This window comes from Hyperolius riggenbachi, chromosome 11 (assembly GCF_040937935.1).
Source record: "Hyperolius riggenbachi isolate aHypRig1 chromosome 11, aHypRig1.pri, whole genome shotgun sequence".
NCBI lineage: Eukaryota > Metazoa > Chordata > Amphibia > Anura > Hyperoliidae > Hyperolius > Hyperolius riggenbachi.
This window is the reverse complement of record NC_090656.1, coordinates 172,171,841-172,189,901: the sequence shown is the minus strand read 5'-3', so window position 1 is coordinate 172,189,901 and position 18,061 is coordinate 172,171,841. Positions and strand designations below refer to the sequence as shown.

Sequence of the window (18,061 nt, the reverse complement as noted above, 5' to 3'; positions counted from 1 at the left end):
CATGTCTCTCCACATGGTTTGATGCATTTACAGCAATGGCATTCACTCTGTGTCATGCTAAGGGATGTGACCTGTACTTCGGCACCATAAACACCTCAGTTGCGGCAGGTGCACGCTTCTCTGGTTTTCACTGTACACAGTAAAGTTAACATTGTCGTTGATAATTTTAACAATGTAAATCTAGATGAAGATTTTACAAAGGAAAACATCGACTGTCACTATGCCTGCACAGTGCGGTCATGCTTTTACGGACGGAAGCGTGGCCTTAAAAAAAAAACAGAGGGTCCTTGCGAGCACCGGTGGGTTTTAGAGGCTTCCCTCTACTGAGTTAAGTATCTAACGCTTCCTTTTTTTCTCACAGGTTTACTTTAAAAGGAACCCAAAGTGAGAGACATATAGAGGCTGCCATAATTATTTCCTTTTAAAGAAAACCAGTTGCCTGGCAGTCCTGCTGATCTTTCTGGTCAGTAGTGTCTGAATCACACACCTGAAGCAATCATACAGCTAATCTTGTCATATTTTTACCAGAAAGATCTGATCTGCATGCTTGTTCAGGGTCTATGACTAAAAGTATTAGAGGCAGTGGATCAGCAAGACTGCCAGGCAATGTGCATTATTTAATTTTTTTTGGTGTTCCCCCAAGTGTTTGTGTGTGTCCCCAGGTCTGTGTGCAGCAATGCAGGCTCACCTGTTATGCGGGTGCGACTTCTGGCCTCCTCCCGTGCCCAGCATCTTTTTCTATTGTCACTGGGAGCACCTGTAACATTACCACCGGCACATGTGACATCACTGGAGCAGTCACTTGCAGTGATGCCAGACAGCGTGAGCATCTGTACCATGTGACACCAGCGCATGTGGTAAATTTGCTACATGTGCTGGTGTCACATGGTACTGGTGTTTGCGGTAACGCCGGACACATGAGGAGGCCAGGAGTCACACAAGCAGACAGGTAAGCCATCAACATTGCACATGGGCATGGGGGGGTACACTTTTATACTTGGAGAGTGGTGCTAGGACTATTTCCAATAAATTCAATGCTGAAATCTATTGAATTCAGTGTGCAGTGTGTGGGCAGGCAATAGATCCCTCTCGATCAGAGAGTGGTCTATCTAATGATCAAATAATGTCTGGCCACCGTAACTGTTTTGCTGCTGGGATACAAATTCCAGCAATGTTTACTTTACACTATTTAGAGATACTGTTTCCTAAAGGTTTTTAGTTTTTCCTTGGACATAGACTTTAAACGTGGTGCCTCTCAGTGAAGCATGCCGACAAACAGTACCCAGGCAAAACTAGCAGATAGGTTTGTTGTATTGAAGACACATGGAGGAAAAGGAAAGAACAAGAGCCAAACCCACGGCAGGGAGGGCTGACGAGCTTTGAGCCACTCTGGCTACCAGGCTGCAGTGGTAAGCAGAATGGATAGCATACTTCTCGCACCATGGAAGGTAGGTATGGACCCATAAATAGCAGAAAGTCATTGGTTATCATTGTCATCTTTAGAAATAGTAAATAAAATCAATGATTCTTATATACTAGTGCCGTGTCATTATGTGTCTTTTCTCTCTATTTTTAGAGCCCTTGACCAAGATTGGACAAATGTGACCACTATGAGTTACTTTCCTCCATTTTCTGCTGGTAAGCGTTTATGAAGTATTGTACCAAGTGTAATTTACATTTACATTTTATATTTCTCATTGAACTGAACCAGTAATAAATAGTACAACAGAGTAAAGGTGGCCCTACACTGGTCGATTTGCCATCAGATCGACCAACAGATAGATCCCTCGCTGATTGAATCTGATCAGAGAGGGATCGTATGGCTGACTTTACTGCAAACAGATTGTGAATCGATTTCACGCTGAAGCTGCCGCCGCCCCCCCCCCCCCCCCCCCCTTACATTACCTGATCCGGCCGGCGCGAGTCCCCCGGTCTCCGCTGTCTTCGGCTCCAGGGCTCCAGCTTCACTTCAATTCCTGTCCGGGGAAGTTCAAACAGTAGAGGGCGCTCTACTGTTTAAACTTTCTGTTAGGACAGGAAGAAGTGAAGCCTGCCGGAACCCAGCGGAGAAGGAGAAACGGTAACAGCGGGAAAACGCGCCGGCGGAGCAGGTAATGTATTGCCGCTAGCGTCGGTCGTTGGACATTCGAACGCCGCTATCAACGCACTCCCGACCCGCCGGCGATCGAGCGAAATCTTCCACACGGATGGATCGACAGGAACGTTCCATTTCGGACGGAAATCGATCGTGCGGTCAGCGTTTGCGCAACGATTTCACAGCAGATTCGATCACAGTGATCGAATCTGCTGTATATCGGCGGGAAAATCGTTAAGTGTATGGGCCCCTTAAGATAATTTATGTTTATGGAAAATCTGTGTAGGGACCTGAAGTTGGCCATTCCTTCTGATGTATGCGCAAACCTGGTGACCAACTATGGGAAACCTCATTGCTGTGCTTGTCAACAAGGGTTGCTCTGCCAACTATTAAAGCAGACCTGAAGCGAAAATAAACTTATGAGATAATGGTTTGTATGCGTAGTACAGCTAAGAAATAGAACATTGGTAGCAAAGAAATACAAAAATGGGACGCTGAGAGCCCAATATAGTGTAGTAAGTACTGTAAAAAATGAAATATGTAAAGCAAGTAAAAATACTCACAAACCAGGGTTACCTCCAAGGCAACCACTGTAAATGCAGGTGGGGAAATTAGACCTGTCCCCACTCAGGATTAAGAAGTCGCTCTCCGTAAATAAGGTAAAAAGGGGGTAACACCCCTCCACCAAGGGTGGACTCAATTATTGTACAAAGCAAACAGAGGCACCGTATTGCTAATCAGCAGATGTTATATGCTCCTACCTTATTGCCCGATGAAGCAGGATCATGCCTGTGAAACGCGTTGCACAAAACCCTGGAGTGTGTAAATAATTTTTTTTCTTGACAAAATCAACAGTTTCCTGTGTCTGCTTGGAGGAGGAAAGTCCACCACTGCCTCCTCTATTCATTTTAAGTATTTTAGTCTTTTTTATTCTTTTGGCGCCTCTGTTTGCTTTGTACAAGTACTAATTCTAAGTTGCATACATTTGCATACAGGCCAGAATTCCGAGCAGTTCATTGACCATCTCTAGCTGTGAGGTATCTTGTTTTACCAATCAGTTCAGTTTGCCCCACTTTCTCCTGGTCCTTTACACCTTCTGGTAAAGTCTTTCTCATTGACAACCTCCTGCCTTTATACAATATCTACACTGCGGCGCTACAGGGAATATGGGGGCAGCCAACAAAGACAGAAAAGAGCTTAGTATGTTCAGTGAAGTAAAGAGGGTCCAGAAGAGGAGAAATATGCAGAATGTATCTTGAAGTCATTAAATACAGAAATAATGAATAACTGATTTGGAATATCTGTTCTGGGCTTGGTCATCCTATCACATCTTGTATTTGATTCTTTATTTCCAGGACCAGCTGCTTGTGCAGATGCTAAAGATTTGGAGGCAGAGATCACAAAATGGTTAGTACAATCACACACTAGCGGTTTCCTTGTTATTTTGGGTATGTTATACTAGTAAAGTGAAGAACTTCATTGCAGCAAACATGGAAAATAACTCTCAATCACTAATGTAAAGGTGGCTTGTGGAAGTGACCCTGTAGTTACCCCGAGCAGTGCTAACTGTACATGATGATAAAAACACAGAATATAAGTGTAAAACAGAGAAGTATGGTGTTTTCATCCTTTCATGAGATGGTGTTTCTTCAGTTGTCGCATAACTTTGTTTTTAGGTCTTGTTGTTAGGTCTTCCCCTTCCATCTAAGCTAAGTGTTCCCTACCGCAACTGCAGAGTAATAAGCGCAGTGAAAGCCTTCACCTCATCAGCCGGTGCACTCCGATACTCCGTCATCTTGCGTCTTCTCCTGACTTGCCTTGTCACACCATGACCCGGCGGCACTCATGCACCAGGTCACAGAGAGAGGACGCTATTGATGATATAATCCAAAATACACAAGATGGAGGAGCCTCCTAGTGCGCCGGCTGGAGAGGTAAGGGCTTCCGCTGTGCTTATTGTGTATCATCCAGTCCATAAGATGCACAGACTTTTTCGCACCACTTTTTGGGAAGAAAAAGTACATCTTATAGAGTGAAAAATATGGTAATCAAAGGTTATCTTCACTAAAAACATGGTTTTGTTTCAGAGCCATTTCTTGGAGAATAAGATGTAAAGTTGCCTTGTTGCCAAGAATGTCAGGAAGAATTTAATTTCCCTTGATCTTTCAAGCCTCCCTGTTGGTCTTTTAACCCTCCTGGCAGTACGCAGTTTCTAGGGCTGCGTCCGCAGGAGGAATTTTTTAAATTAAATGTGCTTTAGCCTTTGTAGCTAGCACTAGGCTAGCTACCATTGTACCCCAAGTCCCCCGCACCCTTCTGATCCCCCGATCGCCACGCTATAAGGTACCTAGCCGCGATCCCGCGAGGGCCGCAGCCTCCCCAATGAGCTTCAGTTGTCGCTATGGCGACGATCGGACATGACGTCTGACGTCATGACATCATGCGCAATCCCGATCCTCCCCATAGCGAAGCCTGGAGCTGATTGGAGAGGCTGCGCCATCGTGCGATACGGTGGGGGGGGGGGTGTCGTATAATGGTCGACGATCAGGGGGAATCAAAAAAAGAGCATAGGGACTTGGGGGACAATGGTAGCTAGCGAAGTGCTAGCTACAAAGGCTAAAGCAAATTTAATTTGAAAAATCCCTCCCGGGGCAGAGAAATCCTCTGCGGCAGCTACCCCGAGTTTAGGTTGGGGTTACCGCCAGGAGGGATAAAGGACATTGAAACTGAGAGGGATATGGAGACAGACATATTTTTTTTTTCTTTTAACCAATACCTTTTGCCTGGCATCCTGCTGATCTCTTTGGCTGCAGTAGTATCTGGACTCACACTAAAAACAAGCATGCAGCCAATCTAGTCAGAATTCAGTCAGAAACAACTGGATCTGCAGGCTTGTTCAGGTTCTATGGCTAAAAATATTAGAAGCAGAGGATCAGCAGCGTAAACAGGCAACTGGTATTGTTTAAAAGGAGATAAATATAGCATCCTCCATATCCCTCTCCATTCAGGTGATGGATGAATTGACTGACCAGATGCTAAGCTCAGAAGTTCAGCTTGCCATACTGATTGCCTTATTGCGTTTGCTCCAGTCTCTCGATCTGCTAATAATATAGACAGGTTTCACTGCAGGCAGCCTCTGATTATGTAGGCTTTTATCACATATTCCTGTTTGCTTCAGATGTGCTTCAATATATGAAAAACAAGAAACCCCTTTATTATAATTTATAAAAATACATATCTCAAACATCAATCAATTCGAAGTGTTGGGTCATAGCAATTACTGCAGATCATAATTTCAACTCATTACCACATACGGTAATTATAATTTGTATTAAATCCTCCCACAAATCTAGTACAATTTTATCATCATCATTTATACTGATTTTAACACGTTATATTCAGAACACTTAAAACACCTGATTCCTTAGCAATAATACCCCACACAGTACACACAACATAGGCTCCTCAATAATATAACCAGGGCCGGATTTGTACTCTTTACCGCCCAAGGCCTATGTCGCCAGCCCCCCTTTGGTATAGGTAAACTGATGACCCCTCCCCCTTCAGTATAGGTAGCCAGAAGACTCCCTTAATCCCTACCTCCCCTCCCCCCCCCCCCTTTCAGTACAGCTCACCTTCACACCGCAGCAGCCATCCGTGTCACTCATTTCTCCACTGATTTTCAGTGCAGAAGCTTCCTCTTACCCTCCGTCTCCAATGCTGCCCAAGTCCATAGCCGCCAGCCACAATACAATCGTGCACAGAGAGCAAGGTGGATGCTGCACAGGCCGCTAGCAGCAGAGTACGGCGGTCAGGCGCTCCTCTGATCTTCCTGCATTGCAGCATTTGCAAGCTTGCAAATGCTGCAACAGTTTAGTCTGCTGCTTTGGTGCCCTTGCTCCTGGGTTGCCCTAGGCCATTGCCTAGGCGGCCTAGTCCTAAATCCGGCCCTGAATATAACACATCTATAAATCAGCATTTCTGAAAATATGATACATGGAACACCAACTATAGGCAGGGTCTGGCTAGTCCAGGGCTAGATTGAATAAATTTGTTCAAGGGGTGGTAAGTGTTTTCCCTTTACTACTTTTTATTAATTAGTAATAATTCTAACATTTGTAAAGTACTTTTCTACTGTGAGACTCAAAGGGCTTGAGAGCTGCAGCCACTAAGGGCATGCTTAGTAGGCCACCTTGCAGTCTTAGGGAGTCTTGCCTGATGACTACTTACTGAATAGTAAGATACTGGCTTACGTTAACCCTGGTCCCCTATGTCAAAGGCGGTGCCCTTAACCACTACACCATCCAGCCACTGTTTTAAATTACTGATTTCGCCACTGTACATTGATTACAGGTTTTGGCTTATTTTACAGATTGGAACAGAATCTCTCCCCCCCCCCCCCCTCCCACTTACACACAAACCAACACACACTTTTTCGCCGAACTGGAGGGGAAGCAGCCAGAACGGGGGTGACTGCGGTCGGTGGGGAGGGGGGTCACCCCCCTCACCTGGGTTCCCCATCCCCTGGGTCCCCCGTCCCCGCTCCCCTCCAGCTATTTGTGCAAAACATGTTAAAATGTAAATTATGCGGCAAGCAGGGAGCGTACCTTCTCTCCTTGCATTCCATCACTCGCCGCTTGACTTCCTGCAATGTCTCCCTCTATACTTCGGAGGGCGACATTGCAGGAAGTGATGCGGCAAGCAGAGGAAGTGGAGAGAAGGAAAGCTCCCCGCTCGTCGCATACTTTACATTTTAACAAATTTTGCACAAATAGCTGAAGGAGGAGCGAGGACGGGGGACCTAGGTGAGGGAGGGAGGGGCAACCCCCTTCCCTTTCAACTGCTGTCACCCCTGTCCTCCAGCATGGCGGCCCCCTCCTCACCCACAGGTTGTGATACAGAAACGGATCCGTTTCTGTGTCCAAAACTGCCTGTGTAGAGGTGGATTAGTTTTTACATTGCCCTTTACTACCCCTCCGTGTATGCGGGAGCGATCACGATCCGGGAAAATGCTCCAAATCCAGACCGTCCATTCAGGTTTTTAAAACGGATCCCCCTGAACGCAGACAAATCCAGTTTTTTTAGTGAAGAAGGATGCTATGTTTAACATTGGTATCCAGTGCTCCATTTTTGATCCGGGCCAAAAAACTGAGCCACGGATACGTTTTTAAAACAAGTGTGAACCTACTCTTACTGCAGAGGTCCTGAGAAGGTGGTGAGAATGTTTACACACTCTCATATGTCAAGGGACAATCAAAATTGTCTTGTAGGTTCCTGTTCTTTTTATTTAATTAATCCTATGTTGCAGATACTCCTTAAAGAGACACTGAAGCGAAAAAAAAAATATGATATAATGAATTGGTTGTGTACTATGAATAATTACTAGAAGTTTAGCAGCAAAGAAAATATTCTCATATTTTTATTTTCAGGTATATAGTTTTTTCTAACATTGCATCATTCTCTAATATGTGCAGATTACACAACACTCAGCATTCAAAATGATTCTTTCAGAGCAGTCTGTGAACTAATGAACTCTCCTCTGGCAGAGGAAAAGTAAATAGTTGAATAACACTTGAGATAATAAAAGTCAGATAACAGCCCTCTCCATGACTGGAGTTTCTTAACTCTTCCTGTACTGGAAACAATTAGACTGATGTATCTGATCTTAATGGTTTATTTCATAGCTGTACTACACATACAAATCAAAATATCATAATTTTTTTTTACGCTTCAGTGTCTCTTTAGGTCAATAAAATGAATTAACTATTGGGAAGACCGTTATGGGACTGCCTCAGTGTAAAATTACATGTCTTTTTACAACCATAGTGTGAGCAAACTATGGCCCCACACCATTTTATAAGCATTGCTCTTCGATTTGTCAATGAATACTGATGGTCTAACTTCATGTAGGCAGTAGCAGGGTCTAGTGGGGTAGCTGAGGAGCTTGGGGCCGGTGCGAGTTTTACACGGGGCCCCAAGCACTCTATTGATATGAAGTCCCATAACCTACCAACGCCTGTTTTAGTGTCAGAGAGCTGTACTGGTATTTAAAGCGGATCCGAGGTGAAAAACTAACTATAACAAGTAACTTTTCTATATACTGTATCTTATCTAAAATTTAACTAGCTGCAAAAAGCTTCAACTGTATATGATTCGTTCTTCCTGTGATACAATGACAGCAGCCAGAGCCGGGACAAGGCCCTCCAGCACCCAAGGCTGAGACACCAAAATGCGCCCCTCCTCCCTCCCACCCCAGCCGTCACACACTGATTGCTATTAGACTAAGAAGTACCCCAGGGCCCAAAACACCTCAATCTCTAGTTATATGGCTTGTAGTCACTGCCGTGTATCCCCTTTTCTTATTTCTCTCTGCTTCAAACACAATAGGGGAATGATAGCTGAGTGAGTTGTGGGCCCCCTCCTACACTGTGCCCTGAGGCTGGAGCCTCTCTCACCTCTGCCTCGGCCCGGCCCTGACAGCAGCCATGCTCTGCTTGTCACATTACACAGGCAAGCTGATAGCATCTCCAGCCCTCAGTTCAATCCCCTCTCCTCCTCCTTCCTTCCCTCTTCCTTATGTACACCTAGTATTATACTGACTTGAGCTATCCAATAATTTGGCCAGTACTTATTCTTCTTAACAGATGCTTTCCAAGAAGAAGTATAGAGTTTTGCAGCAAAGTGATAAAGTGGCCTGCCTTTCTTGCCTTACAGTGCTAGAGTCCTAGGTTTGTTTTTTTCTGTGCTATGATTAAAATGTATTTACTGTGAACGCTAAAGAAAGATCACACTTGTGAAATGTGGTTTAGTAAACAAAAGTTTATCAAACTATATTATATGCCAACACAATGGCAATCTAAAACAATTGTGAGCACAAATGTAAGAGCAAGCAAGCAAATATGTATACACTGCTTATCTTTGAAGATTGCTGTGTTTTTCACAAACTCCATAGCTTTCCTTTCCTCTTCCTTCCTCAGCTGCTAATGCTTAAAAGACACCTGTCCTTCCTGTGTGGTGGCTATACTAGGTCTCCTAATCAATGCCTCCACTGAGCTTTTCTGCACACTTGCCAGGTAGAGAGAAAGTTGAAATACTTCCTTTCTTTAGAATAAAAGCAATGCATGGTTATCATCGTGTTTCTGAGTTCTATTTTGCCATTATTGTTTCAAAACCAAACCACTTGCAGGGCATGCAGCCATTACATTAAGTGATGCACATCTAAACTCAAACTCTCCTCCTCATTAGTTCAGTCGGAGTCGTGTTTGTGACCATACGTACTTTTTAACGTCAAATGTCTCTGTCAATCACTGCATCTTTCAGCTGTTGCATAGGCATGTTCATAGCTTCACATATGCTGTCTATCCATCTTGGCCTCTGTCCTCATCTTTTTTTTTTTGCCCTCAAAGTGATAGAGCGGGGAAGAGCGCGGGTGCACTTTAAGTATTAACTAGTTGGATCTTTTGACAGTCCAGGGAACTTTCGGTAGCTTTCTCCACACCCACATTTCAAAAGCATCAATTTTTCCATCTATGACCTTATTTATAGTCCAACTTTCAAAGCCATATGTTACTACTGGGAAGACCATAGCTTTAACTATCCTGATCTTTGTTGGTAAAGTGACATCTCTATCCTTATATATTATCTTGTCCAAACTTGCCTTGACTTTCCTTCCAAGCAACAAGTGTCTCTTAATTTTATGGCTGCGGTCACCATCTGTAGAGGTGTACAATATGTATGCTTGGCTGCACGATCAGCTTGGTGACGGGTGAGCCGAATGAAAGCTCACCCTGCTGCTGCTGAAATACCGGGCGGCGTTAAATAATATTCCCACTCCGAGTTATAGCAACTCAGAGGGAAAAGCACTTCAGGGTCTGGCGATCGCTGGATCCCAGAATTACCCGTGCATGGGGCGTGGACTATAGCATCACTGCTATAGCCGTGTGGTCATCTATGCGGCTGGCACCGTGTGCCCAGATGAACTTATTTGTCTGCAGAGATCTACAATCCCAGTGAGAAGAAAACTCACACTACAAAGAAAAATATCTTCATGGAATTAGTATGCCTTCCTTGTGTATGTGTCGCGTTCTTTCAGGCTTCTTTCTCTTCGAATTTTTTCCTTCACCCCAAAACCATACCAGTAGGTTATTTACTTTTTCCTCCAATTGGCCTTAGACTCTGTAAGGGAGGTTAGATTATGAACTCCTTTGAGGGGAAGCTAGTGTCATAAATTGCTCTGTAAAGTGCTGCGGAAAATGCTCTTGGGCTATATGCAGGTATTATAATAATAATAATAACGTATATACGAATAAGATGACACCCAACTTTTCCAGCTAAAATATAAATTTTGCCCTATAAGACTACCCCTCTTGACTCTTGGACATTTGTATACTGTACTGTATGTACTGGTGCTATACTGTATAAAGAGGTACAGATACTGGTGCTGTACTGTATGTGGTACCCAGTATACAACAACCAGCCAATCACGGCAATCGATGTACCTTACCAGCGATTGGCTGGTTGCTGTATACAAAGCCTGCTTGGATTGGTCAGCTATCCCTGTCTCCAAGACTATCAGAGCGGTAGCGCAAACTTGCCTCTTTCACCCGTCTGGCCCTCTTTTGTACACTATTACCTCCTTCTCTGCCTCTCAGATCTCGCACATGTGCGTCTGTGACGCTTCACTGCAATCCTCAGGAGCAAGATCTGAGAGGCAGAGAAAGAGGTATGGTATTAGGATACAAGGGCAGGCCAGATGGGTGAAAGAGGCGTGTTTTTCTGGGTACAGCTCTGCTCTATCACTTTTTTTCCATACCCTGGGCGTCCTGGACGCCTGCAGCTTGCTCTACCCTTCACTTACACCTTCCCAGTAAGGTGCCCCCTCACCTTGTCATCGGGACCGCGTTAAGTCACTTCTTTCCTAGAATCCTGGTGAGTGGATTTTCTTCTACCATACTTGTACCTTGCTGCTTTCATACGGTCCCCGCATACAGTGGGGATGCGGCAGGGGACGTTTTTGAGCTCCCCCCCCACCAGCAACCGCAGATTCTTCAATCCGGCGCTGAAGTTTCAGCACCCGCCCCATAAGACCACACCCAGCGTATAAGACCCCCGATGTTTGAGCAGATTTTCCTGGGTTAAAAAGTATTCTTATATGCCAGAATATACAGTAATTACAAACCTGCCTTCTAATCAACTGTGGCTGATTTGCCCTCTGAAATGCAATATTTCACATGTGGTCTTATGTTTCCTCCTCAAGATTTCTTTAGTAGTTGATACTGTAAGTGACATTTCGGATCTGTGTAGTTGTGGGATGGAGGATGCCTCCATATTGTTAAGCAGAAGCTTTGAGATGGAGCACGATTTTCAGCTCTCTGAAAGACTTTCAAAAAAGTACATTTGACATTCAGAACAATGTAAAACTTCAGTTAGCTATATATTTTTTTGAAAGGTAAACATTTTATATCTAAATCCTACCTCCAGTGTCAGCTCTGTCTGCAGTTTATTTTTATCTAAAGGTTTGAATTTACTGCCAGTTAGAGGCATGCTGATATTTGTGTCAAAACATGAAAAATGCCACCCTCAATATCAGTCCTTCTAACACAATCCAAATACCAAGAACTTGATGAGGACATGGAAAATAAGGCTCAAAGTGCTACAGTTGTCACCTTTATCAATCAGCTAGTTTTATGTCTTATTAAAATAGTTATTCTAGATAAAACAAATGGCTTTTAGCTGGGATTTTCTTTGCTACATACATTATCCCTGAATTACAGCCAACATGAATTGAAAACAAACTTATCAGACATCTAATTGTATGTGTTTTATGAAAGGTAAACAGGACATAGAACTGAGACTCATATTTTAATTTTCAGTTTAAGGGATCCATTTTTAATATTGTATTGTTAACAGCAGAAATGACAAACAGAGCCGGGACAAGGTCCTCCAGCACCAAAGGCTGAGACACCAAAGTGTGCCCCCCATCCCTCCCACCCCAGCCATCACACACTGATTGCTATTCGCCCCACAGAATCACACAGAAAAAAATGACCCTTTTAACTTTTCAGTGCTAAAACCTTATTGCAGCCTTTTCTCAGTCAGATGAAAATGTTTTAGCTTCTATGTGATAAATTTTAACACTTGGAAAACAGAAGGGGTCTTCAGACAATTTCTTAGTAAGGCTAGTACTACATGTACCTTCGTTTCTCTCATCATGTCACATGTCAATTCAGGAATTCAGACCACTTTTACCATGACCATTGCGTTCCCTGTGACAGCAGGAATGCAACAGATAGCAGCGCTATATGCTATGCTCGCATTGCTTTGGGTACAGTGAAGCATACAGTCAATGAAAAGTATGCTTCACTTTACTGTTAACATGTGCTTTTAGTGGTAATGCACAGCATGCAGTGCATTACGATGCTGCAGCTCATCATATTGCAACGCTCACACCACACTGTGAACGTTGCATAGCTGGTGCATTACAGTGCATTAAGCAGCATTGCAAAGCAGCCTTTACACTACATTGCAATGGACCTCTGTGAATGTGGCCTTAAAGTCTAGGTTTTTACCAAACAGCAACAAATAAATAAATAAATACATTTCTCCCATCTCCCAGTATAGATTGCTTTACTTATATTAAACAATTGCAGATACTGATCGTAGCAGATTTCTAATTGTGATAATAATGTTGCCAATGTTCCATAGCCCAAATTCAGACACAAAAACAAAACTAAAAGATGGGCACAGAGTCTAGTAATCCTCTTATTATCAAATATTTAAGAAAAAAATACATTCCCTGTGGCAGGAACTAGATAGAAAATTACCAGTAAGAGTTCTGGTAGGTCCCGTTGTGACTACATTGCATCCCTGTTATGTCAACTTATGTCAACCCCTTGGTCTGGAAAAGTGGCAAAGGGAGGGGGCAACTGGCTATATCCTTTGGTGATAGAGAGCATGTCTTCCCAAGGATTAACCGGTACAGTGCATATAAAAATGTCCCCCCTAAATGATGCAATAGCAAGGCTGTGAGCTTACAAAGGCTGGAAACCCTGCTCTAACAGTATGGAAATTTTGATACAGCTTTTATGTTATGCTCTTCCATGCATACACAATTGAAAATAAAGCTATATGAAGGTAAAAGTAAATTGTCTAAACTAATTATAAGGAGGCATTTAAAAGTAATATTGATACACTTCAACATTGAATACAGTCAACTACTTAGCTTAAATTTAGTTTCCTAAAGAGTGAGTGTTGAAAGTCTGAAAGACTTCCTTTTTTCCTAGCCAAGACACGATTGAATCATATGAATAGTCCGTCTAAGGGGGGGGGGGGGGGGGGGAACGGGACTAGAAGAGTGGTCTCATGAAATCATCTGTAAACCTACTACTAACAACAATAGTACTTGGCAAACCAGGTACTTCCCTTACTTGGCAATAGTTCAATAGTGTCAGCGCTTGTACGGTATCCTGGGGAGTTATCCCACACACTTCCTGCATACAAGCCAGTCCAACCGATCCCGATTGTTTCTGTGCGAGCAGCCCTCAGGGGGGATACATAAATTGAAAAAAACAACAAAAAATATATAGTGTAATACTGCCAAGAACGTTCTGTAACCTCCACCTTCCGTGCAACGCACCCCCACCTAGTGCAGCACACTTATATAGACAAATATTGCGCTCACCAGATGAGGTGGCTGCTCAGTTACAAACAGCAATATACGCCTATTTTGTATGGCCACACGATCAACCTCGTTCTTCCTTGGCTGCAGTAGCTTCTGATCCTGATCTCGCCAGATGGGGTGGCTGCTCGGTTACAAACAGCAATATCCGCTTGCTTTATATAACCACACGATCTAGCACCTTATGCCTTGACTGCAGTAGCTTCTGATCCTGGTCCAGCCTTTGCCTCATATGCATGGGGAGAAATAACACAACATAGTGCAGTATCTTTATAACTTTGTGCACCTTCACCGAGTCCCCGTGTTGGCACAGCACTCATGCACCTCACCCTGTATGTGTGATCCACTAGTAAATCAAACCGATCACCAAACTGAATTGCTGCCCATTAACAAAAACCGGAAGCATTTTTATGATTCTCCTTAGTATGCTGATCACCAACTTGCCAAATTTATGCTCCTTTAAAACTAAACAAATACTTCCATTGCGCAGTAAAACTTTAATATTCAGTAAAAAAGTAGAAATACACTCACATATTCCATGTAGGTAAAAGCGTATAACAAATTATTCCAGCGTCCTGGATACAGCTTGCATGCTCCTCCGTGTGCCACCCTGTAGCTCCGCCCAACGCGTTTCGTCCGTAGACTCATCAGGAGCTCCTGATGAGTCTACGGACGAAACGCGTTGGGCGGAGCTACAGGCGGTACACGGAGGAGCATGCTGGCTGTATCCAGGGGTCTGGATTAATATATTGCTGAGTAACTACATTACAGTGTTGCGAACCGGTAATCAGAGGCTTAAGGACATAAGTAATAGGAGGAGCGCAACACCTGTGAACACTGTTTACACAGTTTTTTACTTCCCTTACTTGGTTTTTCCTTTAGACACCAGAAAAATTGTTTGACTCGAGTATGAACCTAGTGTGGAAACCCTGGCTGCAACATTTAACATCCCCTTATCACTTCTCTGGTGGTCTAGACCCCTTCCCTCTTTCCTTCCCCGTATAGTGTTCCATGGTGTCTGGTGGTCCCCCTCTCTGCCCCATACAGCGTACCTGGTGTCTAGTGACACAACAAAAGTGGAGGTGCCTGGTGTATACAACATGCTAGCTGCAATCTTACATATTGAACAGGAGAGGCAAAGCTTACCTCTCCAGAAGAATAACCAGTGTAACTGTAAATGGATTTTATTATTTTTATTATTGCACAAAGCAAGACAACGCATGTAAATGGGAGTTTTTAAATACATATATACAGTATCTGTATTTTAGGCATTTGTTGTTGAACTGACCTGAGGAAGCAGGCAAGCACCTGTGAAATCTGTTGTCTTACTTTGTGCTATAATAAAATCTATTTCCAGTTACACGGGTTTTTCTTCTGGAGAGATAAGCTTTGCTTCTCCTGTTCAATGTATAAGATTGCAGCTAGTATATTGTATATACCCCCTTGTTGTGTTACTTATTCCTAACCTCCATAGGAGGTAGTAGCTTTATAGTTTTGTTAAACTCTAAAGATCCCGAGGAGTGTGACAAGACAGTTCTTGCATGCAGTCCTGTAGAACTCGCATGCTTATACAGTGTTTGGAAGGCTTTGCAACCCATCTTTGTGAGTATAAAAATACTACTACTTCAACATTTCTACTTTGATACTGGATCATTGGGCTCCTGGTTTCTCTGCTTGTCTTCAGGTGACCTTGAGGTCTAGCAGTCACAGGAATCATCTCCAAGTATCCTGGTGTTTAATGGTCCCCCCTCCCTCACAGTGTCCCCTTGCAGAGCACAGGTAGCGGAGGCAATGGACCAGCATCTTACCTGATCTTGAGCAGGACTCTTTGTCTTCCTTCACCTTAAAGGGACTCCGAGCAGTGCTGAAACAATGGAAAGATGCATATCATTTTAAAACTCTCTTTCTCCTCTTTCCAATGATATATAAACCGCCACCCTACGCCTTTTAGTTTTCGCTATTTTCGCGATTGAAATTGCTGCGACCGCGAATTTAATCACGAAAATAGAGCAAACTAAAAGGCGTAGGGTGACGATTTAGGTGTCGCCAGAAAGAGGAGAAAGAGAGCTTTAAAATGATATCCATCTTTCCATAGTTACATTGTATTACAGAGGGCGACTTTTTCTGCTGAATGGAGCTGCTGACACTGGGGAAAGTGTCGTCCTGTGTAATACAAGTAACTATGGAAAGATGGATATCATTTTAAAGCTCTCTTTATCCTCTTTCTGGCGGCACCTAAATCATCACCCTACACCTTTTAGTTTTCTCTATTTTCGCGATTGAAATCGCGGGCGCGGCAAATTCAACCGCGTAAATAGCGAAAACTAAAAGGCGTAGGGCGGCGGTTTATATATCATTGGAAAGAGGAGAAAGAGAGCTTTAAAATGATATGCATCTTTCCATAGTTTCTGCACTGCTCAGAGTCCCTTTAAATTCACCCTTTAGTGTTTGTAGCTTGTGCAGGAATAGAGCACAAGCTACAAACATTAGAAGTCAGATGTGACGCAGCAGAAGACACTGAGACCTGGTCTAGCTCCAAATTAGGTACAATACTGTTCCACCACCTCCGCTGCCTGCACTCTGCAAGGAGACTTGGAGATGGGGAACACATCATGGGAGAAGGAAGATGATCACTAGACACCAGGGAATGTGCTATGAGAGAGGGAGGGTGGTCACTAGTCACCCAAGATCATGCTATGGGAGAGGGAGGGGTGACCACTTTTTTAACCTGAGTATAAACCTAGATTTTGCTTTGGGGGCCATTGTAGGAGCAAACAGAATCTCAGTTTACACTCCAATATAGCCAGTATATTGGAATATAATAATGATACTAATTATTATAATAATAATAATAATACTACATCTCCAAAGCGCTATAAACACCGGAAACATTCATAAATAAAATAGTGGGATATATCATAGTAAACGAAGTTGTAAAGAATTATTTAAATGTTCCATAATTAACTTCTGTTTAGCTTATGATCTTGTAATGCAATGTATTTTATAGTGATGAATGTATATAAGGGGCCCCCAAACTTTTTCGGTCAAGGGCCGGGTCAACATACTTCAGACTGCTGTGGGGCCGGAACATACATAAAATGATGTTGAAAAACATTACATTGAATCTAGGTATTGATTTCCCCCAATCATGCCCGGAGGAGAACTCCCAGCAGCAGCCATTCAGTCATGCAGCGCCTGCAGAACGTCTTTGTGCACCAGACAGTAAAGCAGTCCAACTGACAGCAGTGTCACCTGATGCAAAATTGAATTGGAAGCCAGGGAATGACTGCTCACTGGCTCCTACAGTTTGTGGATGGGTGGTGCCAGCACTGCTATTATATACCTGAGCTGCTGATATTTAAAGGTGCAGTGGGCCACATCTATAAGTTATACATTTTTTCTTTGGGAGCCAGTGAAAAAGCCTCAGGGGGGCGCATTCGGCCCACGGGCCATAGTTTGAGGACCACTGATGTATATGAATGTTTGTACTTTCAGGAGCCAGAAGTCATTGGCTGCCCACGAAGCTCAGGCCATCTTTATGAGAAGGGTATTTCAAGAAATGAAGGCTCTAAGGAAGCAGGTGAGGAAGGCAGTTACATTCTATGCTATTTAACCCCCAGTTATTTTGTACTGTGGTATTTCTTATTGTGTCGGAGTTAGGGAATTTGTACCTCCCCGTTTCACTTGATAACATTGTGTGCTGGACAGGTTGGGTGCTTCTATTAAACATCAGCAGGTGGCCTTCAGGCTGTCATTATTCATGCACCTGCATTTCCACCTGTTGCTGGCACTTTGCCAGAGTTTCTGTCTAGCTGAGCTTCTTGTCACATCTGTGCTATACTCCTGGTCCAAATTCCTACTGATTGTAATCCATGCCCACCTTTGCCCAGTATTATTTATTGTACTGTACATTTTTCATATTCTGCAATTGTTGTGTATTTGGAATCAAAGCAAAGTTTTCCATACTCATTTGTTGTCATTTAAAATGTAATCCTTTATTGGGTCAGTAAAAAAAACACAGCAATGGTACATGACAGCCGTTTCCAACCCCCCAGGGTCCTTAGTCGTAACTACAACATAACTACGACTACAGCAGTAGCATTGTAGGCTCGCCCACCACTTCAGGATAGACTCTTTTAGGGCAGGTCCTACACTACAGTGCCTACAGTGTATGGAAGGATTCAATCCCTCATACAGGTCTAATCTGAGAGGGTTCCTCAGATCAGATCATTACCCTGCGGTAAGGGTAGCACAACACACACTTGCAATGCAAAGGATAGAGCATAGTA

At 43.5% G+C, this 18,061-nt stretch overlaps 1 protein-coding gene across 10 annotated transcripts in view; it reads left to right on the top strand.

Annotated features, from left to right (window-relative positions):
• LOC137538200 (uncharacterized) overlaps nucleotides 1-18,061 on the top strand; it is a 448,115-nt gene that overhangs the window by 357,366 nt on the left and 72,688 nt on the right. For all 10 annotated transcript variants that reach the window (XR_011024708.1, XR_011024707.1, XM_068260237.1 and 7 more), the window contains 3 exons: nucleotides 1,577-1,638; nucleotides 3,451-3,502; nucleotides 17,268-17,352. Coding sequence is in view for 8 of the 10 variants with exons in the window: in XM_068260237.1 (XP_068116338.1) it covers nucleotides 1,577-1,638; nucleotides 3,451-3,502; nucleotides 17,268-17,352 (199 nt within the window). In the remaining 2 variants the exon portion in view is untranslated. The remainder of the gene's footprint in view (nucleotides 1-1,576; nucleotides 1,639-3,450; nucleotides 3,503-17,267; nucleotides 17,353-18,061) is intronic.